The following is a 26,165-nucleotide window of genomic DNA, read 5'->3' on the forward strand; positions in this document are numbered from 1 at the left end:
GAGCAGCACAGCTTTCTAGCAATACAAGAAAATGTTCTCTAGAGCACTGCAGCCATCTTTAAGAGCTTCTCCCCATTTGTCTTGTCCCTCAAACAATTTCTTTCCAGATTGCCCACCTGTGCACTTACCTTTATTTACAAATTTCAACTGACATCTCTTACAAATATATTTTTCCCTTTCTTTTAATAAAATTTGTAACAGCATCTGTGAGCTACTTTCCTCAATTTTCCATCACATCCAATTTGTCTTTTCTCCATGTTACTGTTCCCATCTCTTACTGCAGCTCTTGCACATCTGTAGCTTTTGGCCAGCAGCAGAGGTATTTAATCACCTTCAAATAAAGCCCCTGTTGGACTAACACACAGCTTTACTTCATGCCCTTGGTTCTGCTTTACCTGGAGCCTGTTCCAGTTCTTTGGTCTCTTTTAAAGGAGAAACAGCTTGTGAAACCAGGCAGTGGAGTTGCTGACTGGGCAGCTTTCTCTCATCAATGCTCCATTCACATGAGCTCTCTTCAGGACAAGATGCCAAGTGTTCCTCCTCCGGAGCTGCAGCTTCACTCTCAAGCTGAACAGCCTAAAAACTGCAGGTCACAGTCAGGGAAGGACTTACCTACTCCAAAGCTTTATTTTCTTGGATGTGAAACCAGTCACATTGGTAATGGGGAACACCTCCACTTGCTGATTATGGCACCAGACTTCTGTGAATTAAGAAATACTTAACTTGGAACAACACTGTCAAAACTGCCCTCACAGAATGCCTCCTGTATTCCCAAAGGTAAAATCAGATTTCTGGTTTGGAGGATTGTATGGTTTGGGAGTTTTGTTCAATTAGTTTAATAAATAATCACAACAGTTCAAATCATGGGCAACTGTTTCATTCCAGGCAGTGAATGTTTACCCCACCCCTCAGAATTCAAGGGCTAAGTTTAAGACACGTACACTGAAGGTTAACAATTCCTCTACCACTTCTGAATATAGTATTTAATGCACTGAATTAAATATTCAAATCATATTAGGTTCCAGGTTGGGGTTCACAAACCCGTTGTGATCACCAAGTACAAATCATCATTAAAAGCTGCCACGAGCACACTGAAGGTCAGAGGCAAGAACACAGTGCCCCACAGCAGCCTGGGCTCAGCCTGCAGAGCCCAGCTGGCACTACCTGCATTTCAGCATCTCATCCTAACATGCAAAAAGCTTTCCAGTGTCTGCCATTCCACAGTCACTGCTTGGCCAAGCAATGCAATTCCTGACTTTCCCTGCAGTACTTGGAGCATCCATCCTCTGCAGTCCCAGGGAAATGGGATTTAAACCCCCACCTGTTTAAACTTTATTCCATGTAAGCCAAATACTTTGTAAAGTGTCTGAAAAAATAACGACCTGCATGTAAAAATGACACAAATCTTAGTTCTGTAACTGACAACACAAGCAATGTTTCATTTGCACTTCTATAAGTTACAGTTCTGCACGGTGAAGCACAACTTACACCCATCTCAGGTACTCAAGTTCTACCCCAAGAAAGAAGAATGAAAGTTATGTTCTGGTTAAACCCCTGGAAATTCATGGAGATACCTTAAATAAAGCTGTAACAATCTGGCAAAGGAGAACACACATCCAAATTTTAAGTCATGCAGAGGAGTTCAGAGATGCTGCTTGAGGTCTCTGCACATGGAATGACTGCACACCCATCACGGCAGATTTTGGATGACTGAACTTCATGTACAAAAGCTGATTTCAAATAAAACATTTAATGAAAAACAACGGTTCATTTAAACAGCTGAACTTGTTTTAGGGCTTTTTTTTGGAGGAGGAGGGTTTTCTTTTGTTTTTACATCTACTGTACCGTTCAAATTCTTTTTAACCAGCCTACATGGCATCTTCGAAGGTACAAATAGAAAAGGCATCTTTATAAATAGAAAACAAGGGGATTTTTTCAGCTTTTATTATAAATTGACATGACATACAAAGTTTACTGAACAGAAGTAATTTCATTACTATTTTTGGGGGGATCACCAACTTTTTGTGCAAACAATGCTAGCCTTCTTTTAAGCATTAAGAGCATAACTGCTTAAGAAATGACATAAGCAATAATTCTAGAACTACATCTCCCCTAAAATAATCTATTTTTTTACGTATGTGCACAGCTTTAGCAAATTAAAGCCAGAGAGAAATGCATGATGTACTATTCAGAGGCATAATTAGAGTCTGCTAAAACTCAAGAGAGCTGGCAATTCAAGGAGTTTGTAATGAAAAGCTGCAGTTTCCCTCTTTCCTATTTTGTACACAAAATCAGTGACTAAGAACTTAATACTGGATGACGAATCACATCCACACCATTAGTTAAATAGTCTCACAGTTAAACACATCTTAAGGACCATCAAAATCAGTATTTACATTTTATAAATTTCTGAAGACACCATTAGAAAGCTTATATACCCCTTCAACAAATAGGGAACTGCATCTCATGGTGATGGAATGAAATAAAAAACAAAAAATACCTGTATTTACAGCAGCATTGTTCCTTTATAAATAAAGAATATGAAAAATGAAATATTTTAAGGATAATAAAAAATTGAGGTGATGTCACTCAACCACAGTGCTTGCTGGAATAAAACCCTTCGGTGCTGATACTGTACCAGTAGTGAAACCACTTTCCATTGGAAAAAATCTGTAAACGTATGCATAAAATGTGTTAACAGCAGTGCAAAACTGCTCAAATATAGTTCAGTCAGCATCTTAGTATCTGTATTGAATACAATACATCACAGAATACTTACATAAGAAGTGCAACACATTTTGTGGTCCAATTTTACAGTGCATTTTTCCCTCAAGAGTGGCATCTCGAAAGCCAGAGCTCAGCGCGGCCTGGCCTTGCAGGGTGTGCTGAGGCGGGGACTCTGCGGGAGCTGGCGCCTGCAGACGGACACGAGCACCCACATCCTCTCTGGAGCTGTGTAAATGTGTGATAAAAATATAAAGGAGCTAAATGTTCAAGTTTGAAATGGTACACACTGGGCGGTCGATGCATCGGAATTATCCACAAAACCCAAACTGCTGGTTAAACCTCAAAAAGCCAAGGCGGTACTTCACTGTGTCTGGAATGTGAAAAGCCAGGATCTTTCCAAACAGGCACGAGACAAAGGAAGTGCTAAGTTCGCCAACTTGATGATTTTTAGTGTAGAAAAAATTGATTTATAATTTATGATCAATTGATAAATGATTTCAAATACAAGGATTGAGGTTAAACTGTAAATAGTCAGATGTTATTTTCACAAAAAGCTAACTGGAGAATTTCTAAATAAGAAAAGCAGAAACTGTATCCCAATTCCCTTTCCCTAATGTTTCACAACTTCATGGTAGGAAAAACAGCCAGATACAGATGCAAAAATCTTAATATAAAAACGGTTTTACATATACTTAAATTATGTAAATTCCATAAAGTTCTTAAGACACTAATTACTAAAATTACAAAAAGATTTTTATATTGCTCTTCATGCTCAAACTCTTAGAATATTGTCATTACATCACCAAAACCAATATACATGTAGTACTTGCATAAGTAACTGAATAAAAACCCTGTTTAAATAATATCCTTGTTGAAATCATTTATTTCCATCCAGCAGTGCCTGTTTGGAATCTCTGTATCTCTGTGTGTAATTCTTTATAGAGCTCATGCACCCTAGAATGTCACTTCAATGCTTGTCCACTGAATGACAGCTGATTTCTGACTTCAGAGCTTCTGCTTCTTGCTCTGTTTGGTGACACCTGAGATGCTTTCTGCTTCTGAACTCCTCTCTCTCCCGGCGTTTTCACTGTATCCGTTTGCTGTCCCACTCTGCTCCTCAGAAGATTCCTCGTCTGTCGGGGAGGCCGATTCCCCTTTCTCCAGCTTCTGCTGCATTTCTCGGAGCCTGGCCACGGCTTTGTCTATGGACATGATGCTGATGAGGTTAAAGTCATGCATGCTGACCAGGTGGAGCATAAAGTTTCGACACAAGTTCTTCTTGATGATTTTCTGTCCGTAATTTTCAACAAACAGCATACAGGCATGATTCATTTGATTGTCGGCAATAAACCTGTCAAATAAGGAAGCCATCATTATGCAAGAAGAATGTTTTCAGAACCTAAAAGACTCTACAATGTGATTTATCAATATAACTGCAGAGAGCAGCCATTACACAGTCCAGCATCTCTCCTTTTCAAAGCCCAAATGCTACTGGGCACAAGAATTTCCTTAAAAGCTTAAACTTTCAAGAGCTTATTACAAATTATCCTCTAATGACCCTTTCCTAAACAAATGAACCAACTGAATTTTAAGTATTTAGTGAATTGCAATGCAAAATGATCTACCAAATCTATAATTTATAGGTATCAGAGCTAAGCACTGTAACATACCCGTGCTTCATAACATGAAGGTTCCATAATTTCATCACTTCTTTCTCTCCTTCGTTCACATCAGAAAATTCTTCAATTTGCTGGAGAATGGGAGGAAGTATAGGAAAAGAAACAAACACACCTGTCAGAACTGCATATCTGCTGCCAAGTATTGAGAACATACCCAAAATTCAACTTACACACAAATATATAGAAAATTCAGGCTCTGCAGTCAAAACAGTTAGAAAAATGTCATTTGATGTAGAGACTTTTGATGATAAATTATATCCTTATTATATACAGCCCAAACTGTGTGCTCCTAATGCCAGCATCTCCTCTTTGAAGGAGAAAAGCAGCCACAGACAATGAAAACTTGTCTGAGCACAAGGGGACTGAACTAAAGGCATACTTGAAAAAGCGAATTTTGATTCCATGAATTTCCATCAGCAGTAGTTCAGCAAAATTTTCTGCTCCTAAAATGCAGCATTTTCACAAGGAATGCCCAACTGTTCCCCAAAACAACTTTAAAATCATCTTTTAAAGCCCACAACCCACTCAAACCCGCTCTGCACAAAGGGATGTAATAAGTAATTACGGTGATGGTTTTCTCCCGCAGCCACTCGGGGTCCTTCTCGTCCTCGCTGTCCACCTCCATCTCCTGGGGGCGCAGCGGCAGGCAGGTGTCGCTGTGGAAGTAGAGCCGGTTGTGGCCGCTGCTGTACGTGCGCTGCTGCTCCACCTCGCCGTCCTCCGACTCCAGGAACTCCGACATGCTCGCTTTCGTGCGCTTCGGCCTGCCAAGGGAGGGGGCGCTGCTGTCACCGGCACGGCAGGGATGCAAATACTGACTCCTGCCACTCATTCACACAAGTTATTTTAAGCTCTAGCTTGTGAAAGTGTTGGGAGGGGGAGAACTCCAGCAATGGAATAATCACCATTAAAAACCCAACAGCTCCTGACCCTCCAACTTCACCTTTGGGGAAGCAAAGTTTTAGGGTAAGGTAGTTAAAGAGAGCTACATTGCTATGAAGAGGTATCTCAACTGGAAAAATGTAGAAAAATCATGGGTGATGTTAATTCCCCGTCAGTACATTCTATTTAGTCATAACAGTGAAATTTAGTGCTGTGTATATGCACCTGCAGATTCACAAATCCCCACATTTCACAAATCTGGCTGATAGGTGAAAAAACTCTTTACAGAAAGAGTGGTTGGGCATTGGAGTAGGCTGCCCAGGGAAGCGGTGGAATCACCGTCCCCGGAGGTGTTTAACAAAGCCTGGCTGTGGCGCTGGGTGCCATGGCTTAGGTGACAAGGTGGTGTTTGTTAGGTCACAGGTTGGCAGTGACGATCTCTGAGGTGTTTTCCAGCATGCAGAGCTGTGCTGCAGCCCCTACCTGCAGACCAGGATGTGTGTGATGGGCGTTCTCTTGACGGGCCCGTTGCGGCTGAAGGCGAAGCCGGGCTGGCGGTGGATGTCCTGCGGGTTCCCCGCGTACGAGCCGTCGTAGCACTCGTTGATGGACACGTCGATCCGAGCACCTTTGGGGTGGTACTGCAGCACAGGGGCAAACACTCAGCACACAGCAGTGACACCAAGAGGTTTAAACGAGTGACCTTTACATTCTGAATACCTTAAACATCACCTGCAAATAACCTGATACAGCTCTATATAGCTCTAAGCTTCCTTTCACAACACCCAAATAATTTTTAACCTCTAGAAGCAAATTACTCTAAAGCTTCCTTTTTACTGTTTTATATAAAACCACTCAAAACTATTCAAAAAATAAGGGAAAATATCAGCAAAAGATTGCTAGCAAGAACATTTCTATATTTCCTAGAGTTTCAAGAGTCTTTCAACCTAATTACACTGCTATTTACATCGAAGAATACACTGATGCAAAAGTAGCAGCTACATTTAGAATTCAGCTTCCAGTGGCCAGCATTATTTATTATATATCTATTTTTTTTAAATGAAAGAAAATGAAACCCACAATATTTCTGCTCCATGTAACACATAAACATTCACAGAAAGCAGCTTCTAACCTGCAGATACATTCCTGCAACTTACTAAGCTGGAAACAGAATCCCTGCATTTGTAGCATCTGTGACAGACTGTACAGAGCTTCGTAGTGCTGAACTACAGAATGATTACTTACAACATAATTAAAGATGAATCTGCTGTGGCAGAGTTTGAGATGTTTGAGTAAACTATAGAGTTTCCGACAGTTCAGAGTGCACCAGGGGCAGTGCAAGTCATCGCGGGCCTCGGTCTGCTGCCTCGTGTTATTGTTGTAAAGGAACTGATGCAAACAAAGGAACAGGCAGAGCACAGTTAGCACCAAATGAGTTTCATTCTTTAACTTCCAACCCCCCAAATCAAGTTGGACATGGTTACAGGAGGTCTCCTCAGCAATAGTTTGATTTTGGAACACTGTATCAGCTCAGTGTAGGGAAACACTGGTATTTCAGGATTTTTTCCCCATTGGAGGGAACCCACCTGTCCCCCTCCAGAAGTCTAACAAGGAATGTCCTTTGTCTTTCAGAACATCAGATGTGCCCCCAGGAGGATTAGTTTTCTAGAATACTTCTGTAAACAGGAGTCTGTGGAAGGGCTTTCAGCCTGTGAATCTGAGACTCTTTAAGGCATCCACTAAAACGGCAAATGGAAATTTCCACCCAGCTCCTAAGCAAACATTTTAATTCTGTACAATATTTAGATTCTAGTTGTTCCCTCTGATGATTATTTTCAATACCTGGTAAAATATTCGCAACTTCTGTCGAGGTTCATTTAACACATCTCTCTCTTTTCTTGTTTGAAGGTCTGTAGGCAAAGATTCTTTCACAGCTGAAAAAAAACACATGCAGACACACATTTCGTTGGTGCAGAGAAACAAACATTACTTCTTACCCAAGTATGGAAGTTCTGAGAAGGACACTGCTGCTGAAGGAAACAGGCTACTTGAATGTCCTTTGACACCATGGTGGTGGGGTGGTGTGAGAAGCTGCAAAGTCCCTGACTTAGTCTAAACACTGCTTAGCAACAACTAAAACATCAGTGTTGTCAACATTATTCTCATCCTAAATCCAAAACAAAGCACTAAAGCAGCCACTGAGAAGAACATTAACTCTATTCCACCTGAAACTGGGGCACCTATAAATGCAGAAACTTAGAGAGCACTAATTGAAGTGAGTAGGGCAAACCAGACAATCCCAGAAATCCTAGTGATGGATTTTCCCAAATGTATTTCACAGGACGATTCACAAGCATTGCATATAATCACTTCAATATTGTCCTGATGTTTAGTATTTAACCATAATTTACAAAACATGGGATACAACACAGCCCACTCAGTTTTGCTTTTTCCTGTTGAGAATTACCCGAATCAGCTGCACCAGTGAGCCCCAAGCACACAAGGGTTAAGCAGATTATTCAGCAGCAAAACCAAAGTTTGCTTACCTATAGTCTGAGTAGGTTTAACAGAGTTGGGCTTGTTTTCTTGAGGGAGGCTTTCAGAATTTCGTGTTGCAAGAGGCTTAGCTATAGGAGCTGTAGACTTATCATTTGTGTCTCCTGTCCAACGAAGAGTAAACTGAAGTGTAGGACCCTGAGAAAATGTTTCAAATGGAGGCAACCTCTGGAGAGTGGGGGAAATAAAAAAAAACCCTCAGCAAAATAAATGTCTTCACAAAACCAATCATGAGAAAATATTTGCAGAATGTTGACTGATGTAATTTATTTTAATGCATGAAAGGCTGACCAGGATAGTTGAGCTTATAACTCTACTTTTACTATATAATTTGGATCATCTCTGCTTTTCTCATAATTACATGATCATGCTGTGACAAAAATACTTCGCAGCCATCTGGAATCTTCATGTTCTTCTCTTCACTCACTTACAGCTCCTGCTCTCCCAGGACATGTGAGCATGACTGTGTAAGTGCACAGTCACTGCATCGCTGAGTGTTGATTCACCTCAGTCAACAACTCTCTTCCCAACCCTTCCTCCTCCACTGAAACATCCTCTTCCTTTCATCCCTACATTTTATCAGTATTCTCTTAAGGTATGTACATAAGATCACACCTGTCTGGGTTCCTCTTTCTTCCCCTTAAATACTCTGCAGTTTGCTCCTTTTTGGTGGGCCCAACTTGTTAGAACAGCATTTAAACTGCCTGATTTTCTAGGTCAGGAATTCAGAAGTCACTGAACAGAAACAGTTGCCATACTTACAGCAGGTGACATCTGCTTGTATTAATGATCCAGAATAGCCAAAGCTTTTTAAACTGAGAGCGAAATTGAAATGTATGTCCATACATTCCCAAAAGAATGATTTCCTGTGAAGACAGGTCTCTTGGCCACTAAAACAATCCATACCTTCCCATCCAGAATTGTTTCCCATGTTGCTCTTTTCTTGCTAATGGGACACTCTTCCATTTCCTGCATGGCCACTTCATATTCCCCATCCAGAAGTTGCAAGCGTCTGTCAAGACAAAATATGTATCATGTGTAAAAAACCTCTTTTATTGTTTGTCTATTAAAATGCACTATTTCACTGTAATGAAATTTCCATGAACCTAAAGACCTATCTTCAGACAAATTTATTTGACTAGGTCTAAATCTTAGGCAAATATCATCCACAACAAAGAAACATGTTAAAGACTAAAGCAAAAATATATATAAATTTTTATGCATGATTTGGTTCTGCTTCAAATCAGTCTCATTTACACAACAGCATGCCTGAGAATGTCCTTGCTTATCATCACTACAAACCTATCTAATGGTTCATGTCCATTTAGCATACTGAAGTTCTCCAGTGGAATTGAGTAATAGAAAAGAACAAAATACTGTCTAGATTTCTAAGAAGAGACAGGTTAGAAGAGGACATTTCTTCTAAAACCAAACTCTTCTCAAAATATACTTCTAAACCCCTGTTTGTATAGATAACCATTTTGTCAGAATTAGTTGGAGCTGGTTTAAGCAGCTTTTTTCTTCAAGCTCTGTTTTTACTGATAAAGAAATCATCTAAAAACCTTCCTCTACCTGGGACCTGCATTTGCCATGGAAAAAAAACTTATTTTCATGAACTGTGTTTGGCTGTTGGCACTATGACCCTTTGCAGCACAAACAACCAAAATGTCCACCCATGAAATGTTCTGGTCCTTATCTTTTGAATTGGATCTAAAGTGCTCTGAGCTTCAGTGTAAGCAGTAAGGGTATTTCAGAGACCTTTTCTTTGTTTAACTTTTTAATTATTTAATTAAATTATTATTATTTAATTTAGCAGAACCAGAGAAATTACATCTGTCAAAAACTGGCAAGGAACAGACAAATGGATGCAAATTAACAGGACAATATTCAAGTTCGTAGATAGGATTTATTTACAGTAGTCACTGAATAGGTCTCATAAAATGTGCTATGAAACCTGTAGGTTTTTTAAAAAAAAAAAACATAACAAGCCTAAGTTCTTATTGTAAATAACAACTAAAATGCAGCCAAAGACAACCTACACTGTAACAAAGAACATATTAAGTTTATTATCAAATTTCTAATGATTAATAGAAGCTATATTTGTTTTTACAATATTACCTGTTTTTATCAAATACAGTCATTTGTGCTACAAATGTCTTTTCCCCATCTTCACGATTTGAAGAGTTTCTTTTTCTCCTAGCTGGAAGCTCCTCATTGACATCTGCACATAACAAATATGGTATTCAATCAGTAAGAAGTATAAGAAGAGATTCAAAAGATGCAAAAGTACCTATGCATTCACAAATATAACTGGCTATGGATTGTGTTACATGTGCCATACAGAGAAGGACAATGCAATAAAAGAGCACTTATCTTAACAGTAATCATATTTTAGGTGTGTTCTCATGTATTTATAATTTCATTGTATTATTCTGTCAGCATAAAGAATTTGGGACTTGATCTTCCTCCTCTTGTGGCTATGAAATAGTGAGAAATAAAGTTTTTCATTCTACATGTACTCTCCAAGGCTGTAATGTTCGTGTTGTTACACATCTCAACAGGATTAAGAAAATAGCTTTTAAAGTTTTGTTATTGAGGTATTTTTCTGTTGGCTTGTCATTTACTTTTGCTGAGAAACACTGACAGCATGCACAGTGAGTCAGCAGTGGCCAGTGTTGGCTTATGAATAATGACACTCTCAGTGAGCACAGAGTTCTCTTGAACTGTTCACCCTCTAACACTGCTGCCTCACACCTTCAGCATCACGTTAGTAACAAGTGGTGTTAAATTTACACAAAACCAGAAGCACAATTTACAGCTACCAGCTGAATTCCAGCCCCATCTCAAAAGAGACTGCAAACAAATAAAAGCTCAATCACTCAGTTATACTGGCCCATGTCACAGTGTGACACACCCTGCTAATCAAGACAACTCCAAACGTGCCCACAAGATAAACCTCACAAAATCAGATTTAAAGGCTGAAGTTACCAATGTTTTCATTAGTTTCGCCATTGATCAGTCCATTAAATTCTCTCCTTCCTGGGCGAGTGACTCTGAACAACAATGAGTAAGACTTCACCATGTGGCTGTTGCTTGGCTCAAACTCATTGCTGGAAACTGCCAGTGATGGGAAGTTGCCTGGTTTTATTTGGCTGAGGTCTGGGTTTAAAGGCACCTGCTTTTTACCTGTAGGAACCTGTCTTATTGGACAACTGACATCCTGCAGCAAAACAAGAAACAAAGTTCAGTTAGACTTCAAAGTAAAGACATTAAGTATTTAAATTGATGTCATTTCTGAACTGCATTTGTTCTGCCAATTTTTGAAAATAAGCCTTATAATAAGCCCTGTAACAGATACAAATAAAAAAATCTGGATCAATCCCAGATTCTAAATGCAAACCCAGATATTTATAAGTGTAAATAAAACTGGCATTCTATAACCCCTTCTGGCAGCAGCCATCTTTCTCTGTATGATTAAAATGACACTAACATGAGGCACTTAAAAAGATTGTAGAACAGTCATTAATACTAATTCAATTCTGTTTACCTGAAGAAATTAAATGTTTTGGTTATATATATTTTTTTCAAGGGCTTCCTATTTTCTCCTTGCAATATTCAAAGTGCACTTTGTGCTATCTGTGAGATAAAGAACCACTTACCTAGGATTTGTTATATTCAGTTACCTCTCAAAGAGATCATTGAACAATGTGCAGAATTGGGAAAACAAGACAAGATGGCCTAAATATGAAACTTGCAGCAAAACATTTGGAATAACCATTAGTACCTCCTGACCTCACTACCTTTATCCATACTGTAACAATTAACAAGATTGGCTAGAAACAGTACTAATTCTTAAAAACCTGTCAAATAGGCCTAGGATAGAAGAACACACAGCTCTCACTGCAAATCTTTCTCTTTCTGGTTAAAACTGAGCCTCCCATATTCCCATAGTTGGGAAGGTAATTTGCCAACTGATGTGAAATAAGCACAGCTAAGACTGCAAGCAAATTCAAAAATAAATATAAAACTGCTTATGATCCATGGCACCTAAAATCTGCAGTAACTGAAATCATCAAAGTAAAAAACAAATCAAAAAGCAAGGAAAAAGACAAGAGTTGGCAGATGATTGAGGAATTCAAAACAATTACAATTTGTTCCTTTTTACTCCTAAACTCTGAGAGGCATAGTCTACTTAATGATTTTGGATTGCCTGGTTTCCTTAATCCTTTGGCCATCACAACAGAATGAATACCTTAATGATGTGACACACAGAAACTGAGGTAAAACCAGCTGAAATTCAAAATGAGTGGACGTGATTTACAAGCTGAATTCAATCAACAAAGTTGAACGGTTTTTAAAACTAATTTCTCATAAAGTAGTGCAAAACCCAATAGAAAACAACTTGAATACATTAGTTCTTAAATTTAAAGGCTAATTTCAGCAGAAGCATCACTATATGGCAGTGTTACTAAGGTATTCCAGAGGCAGGTAAACATTTTTCTTTAATGTGTATTAATAATTTATGACATAATTTTTACCTTTCGTTTCTTGTGGCAAACTTTCACCAGCAGTACTTCCAGAGTTACAGAATTTTGTTCATTCTCTGAGTTTTGTGATGGCTTATCTAAACAGAAAAGTATTTTAAGGTCTGAAAATGTAAAGATCTATTCAATGATATAAATCCATCTGTAACTACTTTTTAACCATTACCTCCCAGGTACAAAGACCTCTAACAACATTCTTAGTTTCAACTCTCCCCAAACCTACTACAAATTTCCACTTGAGAATATATCCTAATTATTCTAATATTAGCTGATTAAAAGGCACAGCTGATCTCCAAAGTTTAAAAAGGCAAGCTTGTTACCTTCTCAAAACAGAGAAAAACGTTATGGCTAGATTTAAGGACCGTTAGAATACACTAATTACAGATGAGTCAAATTATTTTTCCCGATTTTTTTTCTTTACAGCTTCCAAACCTGAAATTTGGATTTAAGATCCAGATGCTATCAGATAGGAAAACAAAACAAAAAACACACGACCCCCTCCTTAAATATTATATTATTAAATATTATATTATTAAATGCACAATAGCGGTTAAAGGACTCTTGGATGAACTCAAAAAGAAGTCTTAGAAAATAAGACCTTGTTTCAGAGACTGCACAATAAATTTCCTAGAGCCTGGGATCTTCAAGGCAGCTGCTGCCAATGGTGTGATCAGCAATGGCAACCAAAAAATTAGAAATATCATTTTTTAATGGACAAACAGCTTTTGCTCTCAGAGCAACAGAACTCTTCATTCTGGTTGAGGAAGTCCAATATTCTGATACGGAGAGGCAAATCCTTATGTGCTTGGAAGACACCATGGAATGACTTCAAGTCACTAAAATATGATTTCCATGGCCTTTATAATTGTTGACATGGGCTTTCCTTCATTTCTAGACTCAATTTGACAGTTTTTTTCTTAACACGTCTATTTTAAAGTAGAAACCACTGAATTTTCCACCTATTTGAGGGCTGTGGATTTTTTTAAAGCTACTTCAAACACTAAAGACACACTCCCAGAAAATCGTGTTCTTGAGGGAAGAATCACTGTCCTCAAGGTCTATTTCAGTCTGAATGGATGATGGCTTGGAGTATTTCTCAAAATCGCTGTTTTGACTAAAACCCTGAAGGCGAATCTTCTCAACATCACAATTACACCACAACATTTCTAAAGCACTGCTGAATTATAAGTAATGAGGCAGGCTGAACAAGTAAATTAAAACCTGCATGCAAACAGCAGAGTAAAAACATTCAAATATTCCCCTCACAGATCTCTACTAATTTCAAAGGTGTTATACAAATTAACAGTGGAACGAATGAATTGGCAAACATACCATTTTTATGGAAGAACCCAGTAAATGTAAGTTGTAAATGAGCAGACAAGCTAAACAGAACAGAAAAAGAGGGAAATGTTAGAGCAAATAAGTGTTTTCTTCTCAGAGCAACCACTTCAGTGATGCTCAGTACAGAACTCTAATGATTCAGTCCATCCTTTTAACTCAGAAACTGCCGGGATCCAGCAGCTGCAGTTGATGCAGAATTGAACATTGCTTTTCTCTTTACAGACTCATTCTCTCTGTGTATTCTATCATTTGATATATTAAAGAAAAACCCACTGCAGTAGAAGAACATTGCCTGAAGACAGGAGATCTTGCCTTTCCAGGCAGGCAAACACATTTGTTAGACAGTCATCAGCAACACAGTTCAGTTTTGGTGGAAATTTTCTAGGATTTCACCCTGAACCACTGGCTTGGTGTAGATTAAAAGAAAACCAAACCAACAAGTATTTTAAGCTCAGTAATGAGAATATTTACAAGAGGGAACCCTGCACCTTTAGAAATAAAGACTATCAGTTACATCAAGTCCACATCATTCAGAACATATGCAATCAAAATAATAATTGCATCTGTTTTATTTCACAGACTAGAATATTCCGCGGACTGTAGACCCATCTTATTTCAAATGGTAAAATTTCCATTTAAAAACAAGTATTCATAAATCTAGGTTTAAAAGGGTCTCAAAATCACACAGTATTTCAGAAGTACACATTGAACAAAATATAATCTGTCCCACTACACCAACACAACTTTGTGCACCGTCACTTCTCAGGCAGATACACCCTGACACTCCACACTTATTTTTAAACACAAACATTCCCAAGAGCTCTGAAATGAGCAAAGGAAGTGCCCAACAGCTCAAGCATTCAAAGGACTCTGTCTACACCACCTTGCATCATTCATCCATGTTACTTTTCCACACTAAAGCACATTTTTGATAGTTTTGAAAGCACAAAAACAACACACACAAATCAATATTCTATGTTGTTTCAACCAAGCAACTAACCACAATATAGAGCAAAATATAATTAAGAAAAATAATGTACAGTAAATCCATAAAACCTCTTAGAATACAATTTTTTAAGTTTGTTTCAGATGACACAAGCACAGCTGCCTCTGAAGTAGTCTAATGATTTGCAAACACTGTGGGAAAGGAACAGATTAAAAATAGCAAGTATACAACAACATAAACTCCAAGTAATAAAACTTCACGATATTTTCCCAAATCCACTTCATTATTTTTTTGCTTTTAATTCCAACACACAGAGATTAAATACTGACACAACTGACACTCCTAGAAACAAAGTTAAGGCAAATACCCAATTGAGGTTTCTACACACGTTTTAAGAGATGCCACAACAAATACTGAAAGTTTATCCCAATACTGCTTTTCTCTGAGTTAAGTGACCAGCATACAAACATACATTTTAAGATTCTGGAAGCAACATTTCAAACAGCAACTGCCTTGCTTGGAGTAATGACTCTTTATCACTTGCACTTTATCAGTCAAAAGGACTTTTCATTTGTAATTTGTACCCACACACATAAATAATTATACAGCAGGACAGTACCTGTGAGATTCTTGTTCTCCCTTCATTTTCTCTACTTTTGATAACATGTCATCTACTTTGAATGTTTTCCTGTGAGGAAAAGGCAAAAAGAATAGTTTTACACAGCCACTATACTCACAACTTACAGCAAGAAAATGTATTCAGCCTGAGCTTTGACTTGATTTTCCAACTAAAACTGTCTATATATACCATTTTAGCTTTCTCTTCAGAAAACATTCTTTAGACACATATATACTTTTTTAGACCTAGTATCATGCCTGTGTTATAAGACATTATAACTGCTTCTCAACTAGTATCAAAAATAATACAAGAAATCAAAACAGACATTGCAACAGTAATCCTACTGCTCTTGAGAACTCTCATTACAGCAACAAATTGAAACTCTTGCAATGAACACCCTTTGACCATATTTCAGCTTTGGCAAAGAAAATCTTCCTGTTTTACTGACACTTATACATACCAGGAGCTGACATGGCAGCCCCTCCATCATTACTATTTAAATCTTTATCATAATAATGAAAAACACTTAAAACCTTATAGGACAAAAGAGTTAAAAGCCTAATTAAAACCCTTATTTCTCCACACACTTCTATTAAATGGACACAATGCAAAGAGCAATGAATTTGGAAGCTACCCCTGGAGCACACTCGCAGGAATCAGGGGACAATGACAACCAATGACAACAATGTCACAGAGAATAATCACTTCAAATCTTTCCTCTCTGTAATTCTGACATCAGTCTGTTCACGCTCATATGTTCAGCCTGCTCTGCCATACATACAGTCTCATGTGCACTGCTAAATAAAGGTCACCCATGAGCAGAAATTATTCAACATGTTACAGAACAGGTTACATCTTTCATTAAGGGGAAATTAACGTTTGGATCTAGATGCCCACAAAATTGCACTTGACTACAGTGACAAGGTGAGAGTGCAAAGGCACCTTTCCTTTCCATTTATACCTTAGAAAAACGGAGTAAGAAGAACATAAAGGGTTGCCAAACACTGGGTTTCTTGCAGAAGGAACACCAGCATGCTCTGGGGAAGTGGAAGCGTTTGTGTGCAGAAATACCCTGAGTGAACACTGATGTCACTCTGTACTGCTCGTCAATGATTGAGTCACACAGCACATGGTGACTACACAGCAGCACAAACTAGAGGGCTGCACTCACATAACCAGGAGAAAAACAATTCTGATTTGTGTAGTAAACAATCGCTGATTCAAAGCTCTGCTCAGCCCAGGAGTCACACATATGACAGACTGAAGAACTGACTCACCTACACTGAAATGGGGTTGTTAAAATTAACACTGCAGAGCTCAATTTTAAAGCAAGAAATGTTAAGAACAGAGCAATTTGTTAAAAGTTTCAGATTCTAAGGCAACTGTTGTGCAGAACAGTAAGTTTAGAGGGCTTTCTCCAGACTGAGGAATTGCTTAAAACAGATTTAGAGCAAAGTTATGTCATGAGCAAAAACAAGCCAAAAACCAGCTGAGAGACAAACATGATCCCAGAATGGGGGAAAGTTAACAATCTTTCAGAAAATATACTAACATCTGACACAACTTGTATTTAGTATGTGACCATTATTGATCCATAAAGAACAGTGGCACAACCTTTGCTAAATCCAGACTCACATTAGTCAAAACAAGAGAGCCTTCCTAAAAAAAAAAAAATCTTTCAGAGAAACTAAAAATAGCAACCAATTAAAAAAAATTGCCTTTGCAGTTAACTTGTAAGAGCAGAAATTCCTTTAAAATTAATTACTATTTATGTTACTGTGTTCCCATGCAAAACAGGCAAAATTAAGTTTTTGTAATAACCATCCCTCACACTCAGGATTTTCAAGGCAGCATTTACTTGTGTAACAAGTATGTGCATCTTGTGCATTCCTTTCTCCACCCACTCTTATTCCAGGCAAGAAAAGTAATAATTAGCAAAGTATTAGAAGTCACATCACAGCATGCCCTTATTTTGCCAATAAATAATACAATTATTCCTTTATCCAAATACTGTATGTGAAGCAATTTTATTAACAGTTAGTAATTTACTTCCAGCACCATCAATTGGTCTAATAATACACTAACACCTGAAGCCAGATCCAGAGACACAAAGTTCAGCTGTCCATGAGGAATCAGCTGACCAAAGCCCATCACCTCTCCAATAAGCAGCAGCTTTAAGCAGCAGTTCTGTGCAAAAATATTTAGCCCAGGCTGACACACACCCATTAACTATTCCCCATGACCATTCTTATGCTCTGAGCATTCTAGGTCCTCTAAACACTTTCCCAGTATTAAACACGTGGAGCGGTATCAATAGATGATTTCCTGGTAAAAATGCAGTTTCAGTTCCCTACCTCCACGTGATAAATCAGTCTGGCATTTTTCTCAGACTACCACAGAGCTGGAGGTAAAAGATGTGGAGCCACAGTTACTATGCTTTAAGTAAAGTCTACTAAGTTTGGAGATTAGTTCTTTATATTTCTCTTATGACACTGTTTACTGAAATGGCAATCAAAACAGTTACCAACAATTTAACAATGGCAACACTTAGGAGTTAGGGGAATAAAGTAATGTACATGTATAGTCTACATAAGCAGGCTAGCAGCGATGCAGTTCCAGAAAAGATTTCTTTGCAAAGCAAACTCTACTGACACTTTCACTGTAGTGAAACGAGAACACAGACTTTTCTTAATATAAACCTCAGGATGATCTTCTCTAGTTCAGACATTTTCTCTCTTTTAAAGTCCCTTTTTCACCAAAACAACAAGATCATAGAGCTTAACTACTCGTGTTGAATGAGGAGCAGTGGTTCAGGTCTTGTGTGTATCTGGAAGTATTTACCAGCACAGATCAGCACACAAGGATCCTGCTAATCCCCTCAGGAAGTGCAGTTCAGACTCTTTTGCCAATCTCTAAGCCCAAACTACCTTTAAATTACACCTTCTGTGGTTTGAAGTAGGCTGAAAGGGCCACAGAACTGACTGAGCATGCAAAGGGCAGAGGGAACCCAGGGGGAACACACCTCACAATTACTTTCTGCCTTTTTCCCTTTCAATACGCTCGCTCTTTTCTGTTGCGTTACTGTGTTTTTATACAGAAAACATACTGAAACGTTTTATTTAATCTTCCTGGATCTAATTACAAGCACGATTTCAGTAAGTCAGCAGCATCAGGCCCACTGAAAGGAACAGCTGTAATCTGTTCATAGAACACCTCCCAGCTAAACTCACCATTCTAAAACAAAGTGTTAAGGGAATTGGTAAAATGTTTCAAGCAGAAACCAAGCACTACTTATGCAGCTGAATCAACTGGAATCTGGAACAATGCACAAGCAAAGAACTGTCTCTTGCTTCCCAGCAAGTACAGCAGGTATCCAACAGAACATTTTCAAGTAACACACACATTTCAATCAATAATGAATTAATCTAATAAGCAACAACTTCCTGTAGTACAGTTCTAGCTAGGAAAACCAAACAAAACTAAACCATAAAAACCGAAACAGCCTGAAAATAATTTCTTAAATATTTGTTCCGACTCACTTTAAAATGTGCAAAAAATTCATGTTGGTAAATTTTATAGGAAAAAGTAAGCTGCAACTTCAAGCTTAAAAAAAGTAAATAAATCTGATCATTATGTGTCCTAAGTACCTGAAGTTGTATGTTATGGATTCAGTTTTAAGGAAGAGTTATATTGTGGCATTAAAACTCATAGCAGGAACATTAAACAATATCCAAGAGATCCAATAATACCATAAACAATTCCTTTAATTTAAATAAAAATACGCAAACACTACTGATCAACAGATCATGCAAATATTACCTCCCTTAGATATAAATCCAAAGTTTAAGCTAGAATTGGCTGCATAATCACATTTTGTTGCACATTTGCTGTACTTAAGTCCCACGGCAACTGTTTCTAAGCGATAAGAACTTCAGTGCTGAAATATTTTAAACTAAACGTTCAGGTTACAAGAGAAGTCTAAACTGTAACAAAGGATTTTCAGTGAAGGGGAAGTAACTGGAAGGGCCTTGTGATTCTGCTAATAAATAATGTACACTGCACTTGTCCCTCTGCAATGTTCCTGTGTTTTCAGGTCCACTGACAGGCAGCTGCAGCACTTCACATGACAGGAATGATCATTCTGCAATATCAAAACTGAAGCCCATCTCTCACGTGTATCCGGTTTAAAACAAACTTTTTAAAGTATTTTCTGGAGTTCTTGTAAAATACTATAAACAGACCTGCTTTGTTTTCCAGCTTTTAAAATAACCACAGAAATAATTACTGGATTCCTTCAAGACTGATTAACAAAGCAATCGTTTTGTATGTGGGTTTTGGTTTTTTTAAAAACAAGTGGTTAGGTTACAGTTTAAAATACAATGTTTCATATGATTATGCTTGAGCAACATTGATTACCAGAGCTGGGATGTAATACAGTTTTGTTTGGTTTTTTTTAGTAAGTTCTCCTCCAAAACAGAACACAAACACGGGAAAATTAGGATTCTGCAGATAGTTCTCCACATTTGAATACTCCCAGTATCCACAGAAGTCACATGGATAAAGCTACACATACACTTAACATTGCAAAAAAAATCTCTTAGGTCTCAGAAATCAACTGTACACTGAAATATGCACTTTAAAGTTCTTCAAAGAGAAAACAGGAGGTCACCCTCCACTGCTTTTTGGACTTCTGCTACTCGGTGAACATTTTAGGATTACTTTACAAAAATAATTTTACCTTTTGATATTTGTTCGGGAGTTTCTGTGGGACATGTAAGTGAGAGTTCTGTGCAAAAATATTGGCTGCAGGGGGGAAAAAGATAGAAAATGGTTATGCTTTCATTAAAATTTTCTACAAGTTCAAAGTAAAGGAGTGATAAAACCAATTACTCACTGCTATAAGATTCCGGGTACGTAGAAATCTGTATATCTGTGTTGGTTCTAAGAAAAAGGAACACGTGTTATCCAATATAACTTATATCTCCAGAAAGACAGTCTTAGAGTGATTAAAGGTATCTAACTTAGTATGGCAATTACTTTGAAACAATTATCACAAAAGCCATTAAGTGAAGCATCACAATGTCCAAATAACTCCAAGTTGTCACATTCAAGGTTACTTCATGTCTACAACATAAAGCAAGTTCTTGTTTAAGGTGCTAAATCAGGGATCACAACTCAACTCTGCTGCTGCTTTCCACAAAATGTGCTTCTTACAGGCTTTGTATCATTAAAGGGCAGAAAAAATAGCTCAACATATCATAACCTATGGTCATATAGGTGAGTTTTCCTCATGAAGTTAATGAACACATCTGCTACGATACCAAAATAGCACAACAAATTTACACAGTCAGACAATTGGGATTCTGATTGCTTTACACTCCTGGCAAGCACCAAGGTCACTGAAACAAGAACAGGAGCTGTCAGTTGATCCACTAGGGATCATTCTAAGGTGGGAAATTAATATTGTTTTTAGTAAAGCAACTCCTGTTTCCAACTGCAAAAGGAGAGAAAATCATTCAGCTGTTCACAAAATGGACACTAAAGAACAGCATCACCTCAAACAGAACCAACGTTCAAAGGATCAAGACTTGCCTACAGACAAGAGGAGGACCTTCAGTTTAATTTCAACCAATTAAGTTAAATCAAGACAAGAAAGGTTTTGTCTGGATCAGGTTATTTCTAACAAGAATTCCAGACTAAACTGAAATACACCCTATTTAAAATGGAATAAAAGCCAACTTTACTAAGTAACATCAGCAAAAAACTTATAAATGATTTGATAATACATATCAAGTGGAGAGAGAAAAGAATAGACAACATATTGATGCCCATGCTAAGGCTGGTAACACTGCCTCCATTCCCCACATAAAGGAAACAAAGTTTATTTTTAAAGAAATACAAAATTTTCCTTTTCATATGACTGCAAAACTTTTATTTCAAATAGCTGGAAATCTTATTGTGTGGAATTCTGCCATTAGAAGTAGAAAAGGACAGCTTTTTATATCCTTTACCCCCTTTTAAAGATATGATTCAGCCTTATTTCTACAGTTACAAATGTAAGACCCCATAGAACACATTAATTAAAGAGATATGTTACTCTTAGAGAAGGAAATCTTAAAAGGATCACAGTATTTCCTTTTAGAAGCCTGATGAAAGCCAGTGAAAACCTACTTAATGCAAATTATCATAATAAAATCTGTATTTCTCCAATCAAGGTAAAAGAAAGAAATTAAGATATGTGCACCTTGCCACTAAGTGAAATACAGAGTAGTCACAACTTTGAAAAAGACATCCCAGGTTTTTCACCCTCACAAAACCCTATGACATCATTATAATTTCTTAATGTATGAAAACATTAAGTTATATTGACAAGGATGTAATTTAATTTAAAGGCAACACATTGATACTTCAACATTACTTTTCCCAAGTGGAAAAATTCTGAAACACACTCTTCAACCTGCTGAGAGACATATGTCTCACAAGTCTGTATTACTCAGCAAAAGCTTAAAATAAATCTTTTATCTTTTCCCAGCATATGACCTTGAAAAGGGACAAAAACAGTCAGGAAGAATGTGATTCAACACTACACACGTTGGGATTTTTTTAATCCAGTACTGACTTACTGCAGTTTTCCCAGGATATTTGCAGTACAGGGTTAAGGTATTATGTATATTTGTATGTCTATCTGCTCTGTGGCTTCCCTCTGATCCCCACCTGCTCAGCTCTGTGCTTCCCTTGTCTGACACACTGAGCCACGGGCAGCAGAATTTTTTCCACCTCGGGCACTGACAATGAGAAAAGCTCTTAAAACTCAAGTCTGCCACTTGACCCATTTGCAGCACGGTATTTACTGAACACAGAGTGTTGTTAAAAGGACTGAGGCTCAAATGGTCACACATTATTCGAGACTACACCAAAAACTCCGACGCTGTCACCGTCCAAAGCAAGTGTGAGCATTGACAGCACCAATCCTACAACAGGATCATGTCTTCAAGCAAGGCATTAAAAATTCCCTTCCAAATCCTGGCAACTGCACAGAAATCTTTTAGTGCAACTTAAGTTTACTGCTACACTGTGCTTTTAAACCACATTTCCACAAACAACTTTCTGGTGAATTCAGAGGGATTTTCCTCCTATGTGGAAGTGCCACAGGGGGGATGCCTGGGTCGCAAAGGTCAATTTCCAATATCAAACCTCGACTAAGTGAAAAATATTTTCAAACAAAGAAAAACCAAGTACAGTGAGCTCTTATTCGCGTGCTGCCCCTGAAAGGGCCTGAAAGAGGAAAGGGCCCCCTCGCCCCTCACTGCCCAGAGCCTCCAGGGGCTGCTGGAAGAGGCAGGGAACCAGCCTCCCCGAAAGCCTGCTGGGAAGCGCTACTGAGAACCAAGTTCATCGCTGGGCGCGGGCACACACACACACACACCCTCGCCCTCCGCCCCGCGGGCCCCGGGCGCCTCTCGCCTCCCTCCCGCACACCGGCCCCGCTCCCCGCGCTTCCGCCCGGGCCCCGCCGGCCCCCGCCTCCCCCGGCCCCGCGCCCTCCCTCCATCCCCCGACCGTGTTTACCCCCGGAAGCCCCTGCTCCCCACAGCCCTCCCCTCCTCCTCCCGCCCTTTCCGCGGCGGCCCGGGCCGGTCCCGCCGGCTCGGCCCCCGCTTCCTCCGGCGACCCAGTGCTCACTCTCAAAGGCCTGAAGAAAGAGGTCGTGGTCGGCCTGGATCTGCTCCATCTTCGGCTTCTTCACGGGGGGCAGCGCCGCTGCCGACGCCGCCGCTGCCGAGGAGGCCGAGGAGCCGCCCGAGTACCCACTGCCTCCTCCGCCGCCGCCGCCGCCCGCGGCACCGCCGGATTTGCCGCCGGGAGCCGCCGCCGCGGCGGAGCCCCCGAACCCGCCGCCTCCTCCGCCGCCACCTCCTCCTCCGGCGGCGCCGCCAGCGGAGCCCGAGCTGGGCCCCGCTCCTCCACCGTGCTTCTGAGGAGCCATGGGGGTGGCCCCGGGCGGGCCCCGGCGGGACGGAGACCGAGCGGGGCGGGCAGGGCCGGCCGGGGCGGGTGCGTGAGGCGGGGGGGGGACGCGCCGCGCTCCAACTCCGCCAAGTCTCCTCCGCCCCGCTCCCCTCACAGCGCCGCGGCCGCCGAGCCCGACCGCCGCCGCGCGCCCGCCCCCCGCGCGCGCCCATTGGCCGCGGGGATGGCGCCGCGCCGCCCCATTGGTCGGCGCCGGCCCCGCCCCCGCGTGACGCGCGGATGGTTCTGGAAGCGTTTGGTTGGTCCGCGCGCTCGGCGCGCGCCCCCCCCACTCCCCGCCTTTGAACTGAATTCGCGGGAAAGCGCCGCTCGCGCTCCGGCGCGGGGCATGATGGGTACGGGCCCCCCCTCCCACCCGGCCTGAGGGGCCGCTGGCCGGAGCCGCCCTCGCACCCCGCCGGCAGCGCTCCGCCGATACCGCTCCGCCCGAGCCCCGGGCCGCCCCGGCCCCCGGTGCCCCGGCCCTGCCTCTCCGTGCCCCCCGTGCACCCCCCGGCCTCTCCATGCCATCCCCATGCCATCCCCCGCTGCCCCCGCGGCCGCACAGGTGGCTGATGCCCCTCTCGCCTGAGGCGCCGCTCCGCTGCCCGCAGAGCTCAAGAGCTAAATTTGTCATAATGGAAGCTCAGGTGTAAATCGGTATCGGCTTTGTGGTGGAACTGGTTCTACCATGGGTCGGCCATGAGGTCCTGCCGCTATCCCATAGCTTTAACCTCAGCTAACCGCGAGGTTTGCTCCGAGGATGGCACAAGCAGTTGCCCAAGGGACACTGCAATCCTGAGGCAGATCCTGTGTCTCATCCCCAGCTCTCCCCAGTCCCGGGAGTGCCGCGGTGCCGCCGGAGCGCTGCAGCCGCGGCGGGGCCGGGTCGGGCCGGGCCCGGCGGCTCCCGGTGCGGGACAGCCCCGGGGCAGCCGCGCCGCGGGGAACGCGACAGCGGCTCCGCTTAATCACCTCCGTTTAATCATCACCTTATCAGCACTGCGGCACCTCGCACACAAAAGGCTTCGGCAGCCGCTCCGTTCCGTTTGCTTTCCTTCGCCAAACTTCTCCGGGGTGATTGTACGGGGTACGGTCAGAGTGGTCTGTATGTGAAATACAGCCTTGAATTCTGATACCAGATACAGCTGTGCTGCTGGCACCCCACCATCTCCGCTTATCTGCTAATTTCTAGCGTTAAGAAAAATGAACTTAGTGATAAGTATTAAGAGAAAACCATATATCAAAGTCAGTCATGCTGTAAACGTGCCTTACATTATCAATAAAGGGAGATTCTAAAGTGATGTCTCATTTGTCCCTTATTAACCTCATTATGTTTTATTATATGTATATACACCCCAAACATTCAAAATAAACAAGACTTTATTGACTACTATCCTCCTCTATTTGCTTTTTCTGCTGTACCATTTATCTTTCATGTTCGTTCTGGAAAGATCTTTTCTTCCCTTATCTTTTATTTCTCCCCCTTTTTCCCTCATCAGGCATTGACGTTTTACCTGCAAGCTTTTCAATATTTTGCTTCAGCCTTAATTTCCTTACATTTTTATAAATTCATTATTGTCACCACTTTACCTCCCTTGTTGTCAACTACTTTACCCTTTGTGTTTTCTTCCTCTAAACAATTACATATTTTATCCTGCTTATCATAATTCTCCCTGCTTAGTATTCCAGCTTCTTTATCTTCTATTTCCTACTCGATTTCTCTCCAGCTGCTTGTTGTTGCTGAATATTTAATTTCATGCCAGTCTCACTCCTGGCAGCAGCAGTGTTTGATGCACTGCACATTTTTGAGGACCTTACATGTAATTTCTTTGCTGATAATACCCAGGACTTCCTGGTGATGCTTCTGATGTTTGGTGTTTGGCAGGCTGGACACAGAGGCTAGAGACAGGCAGTATCCCAAATTATGGGTAAATTTAGGTGATTAGAGCTGGAGCTTGAGGCCAGTGACACCCTGCTACAAGTGACAACATGTATCAATATTGAATTATGTGAGAAAGGCAGTGAAATAGAGTGTGCTTGCCTGAAGTGGACATAAACACATTAAATTAAAATAATAGATTATAATACAGTATCTTTTGGCCATAAAGATAACAGAATGGAGGGGGAGAAAAGGCAGTTTAGTAAGTTTAAGATGATAAATTGAAGAAACAATCAATTGCAAACCAGGAGTGCTGTTGGAACAAAACCCTGAAAAGAAAGCAGAAGTAGGAGGCAGAGGTTTTTTCATGCTATGTCAGATTTTCAGTCTTGAGATGGTCAATCCATTCTTGTTTTCACATCCTGTTAGTGGGATTTGCATTTGATATCCAAAAGATCAGATTTGTTTCCTGCAGATTGAAAGCATATGCTACTTGTAAATCTCTTTTTCCTATGGCTTTTTGCAGTCTGTGCGTGCCCAGCATTCCTGCCATCTTTAATGGGTGAACTGTAGTGATTTTTGCCCCTTCAAACAGATATGTAATGGAACCTGCATATTTTATAGCATTTTATGGATTTTTGTTTCATTTCAGAGTTAGATGAGTTTGTTGGTTGCCCATAGTACCCCCATGGCCACACAACTTCCCAGCTTCCAGTCTTCCAAATTACTGTGACTCAGCACAAGAATATCCACAAAAGATTATTTTTTTAAAGGAAAAATAAATACCTGTGTGTTTGGAACTCAGTCTAAATGAAGGTTCTGTCAGTATATTTATACTGCTCTCCTCACATCTTTAAACATAGATCTGTCTATACAGATTGTTAGTAGCTAACTAAATTCTGCTACACATCAGTTTATCTTTGGGGAAATTAATATTACATGTAACATTGGAACAAAAGAGTGCTTATGAGCTAAATAT

General features: G+C 40.4%; 1 protein-coding gene across 2 annotated transcripts; it reads right to left on the reverse strand.

Annotated features, from left to right (window-relative positions):
* Positions 1–1,928: 1,928 nt before the first annotated feature.
* SUZ12 (SUZ12 polycomb repressive complex 2 subunit) lies at positions 1,929–23,418 on the reverse strand. 2 transcript variants are annotated; one of them, XR_010081924.1, is made up of 17 exons: positions 22,978–23,418; positions 20,189–20,235; positions 20,033–20,097; positions 15,295–15,363; positions 13,721–13,770; positions 12,383–12,468; positions 10,833–11,064; positions 9,963–10,065; positions 8,751–8,856; positions 7,835–8,012; positions 7,131–7,222; positions 6,534–6,677; positions 5,772–5,929; positions 4,972–5,170; positions 4,398–4,477; positions 2,780–4,078; positions 1,929–2,670 (listed from the first exon to the last, which is right to left on the reverse strand). XR_010081924.1 is itself a non-coding variant. In XM_063408892.1 (16 exons), the coding sequence occupies exons 1-16, from the start codon at positions 23,279–23,281 to the stop codon at positions 3,733–3,735; spliced, it is 2,259 nt and encodes a 752-aa protein (XP_063264962.1). In that variant the 5' UTR covers positions 23,282–23,418; the 3' UTR covers positions 1,929–3,732. The 2 variants fall into 2 exon arrangements, 1 of the variants encoding a protein (XP_063264962.1); XM_063408892.1 differs by having other exon boundaries at positions 1,929–4,078.
* Between the last annotated feature and the right edge of the window lie 2,747 nt (positions 23,419–26,165).

The sequence above is a fragment of the Prinia subflava genome, chromosome 12 (assembly GCF_021018805.1).
Source record: "Prinia subflava isolate CZ2003 ecotype Zambia chromosome 12, Cam_Psub_1.2, whole genome shotgun sequence".
Lineage (NCBI taxonomy): Eukaryota > Metazoa > Chordata > Aves > Passeriformes > Cisticolidae > Prinia > Prinia subflava.

What these genes read in the sequence shown, in the direction of transcription:
- SUZ12 (XM_063408892.1), bottom strand. Translation starts at nt 23,281, where the DNA reads ATGGCTCCTCAGAAGCACGGTGGAGGAGCGGGGCCCAGCTCGGGCTCC. An exon ending in CTTTCTTCAGGCCTTTGAGA is followed by an intron (nt 20,236 to 22,977) that starts GTGAGCACTGGG and finishes CCTTTTTCTTAG; the next exon opens with AACCAACACAGATATACAGA. An exon ending in TCCCGAACAAATATCAAAAG is followed by an intron (nt 15,364 to 20,032) that starts GTAAAATTATTT and finishes TTTTCCTCACAG; the next exon opens with GAAAACATTCAAAGTAGATG.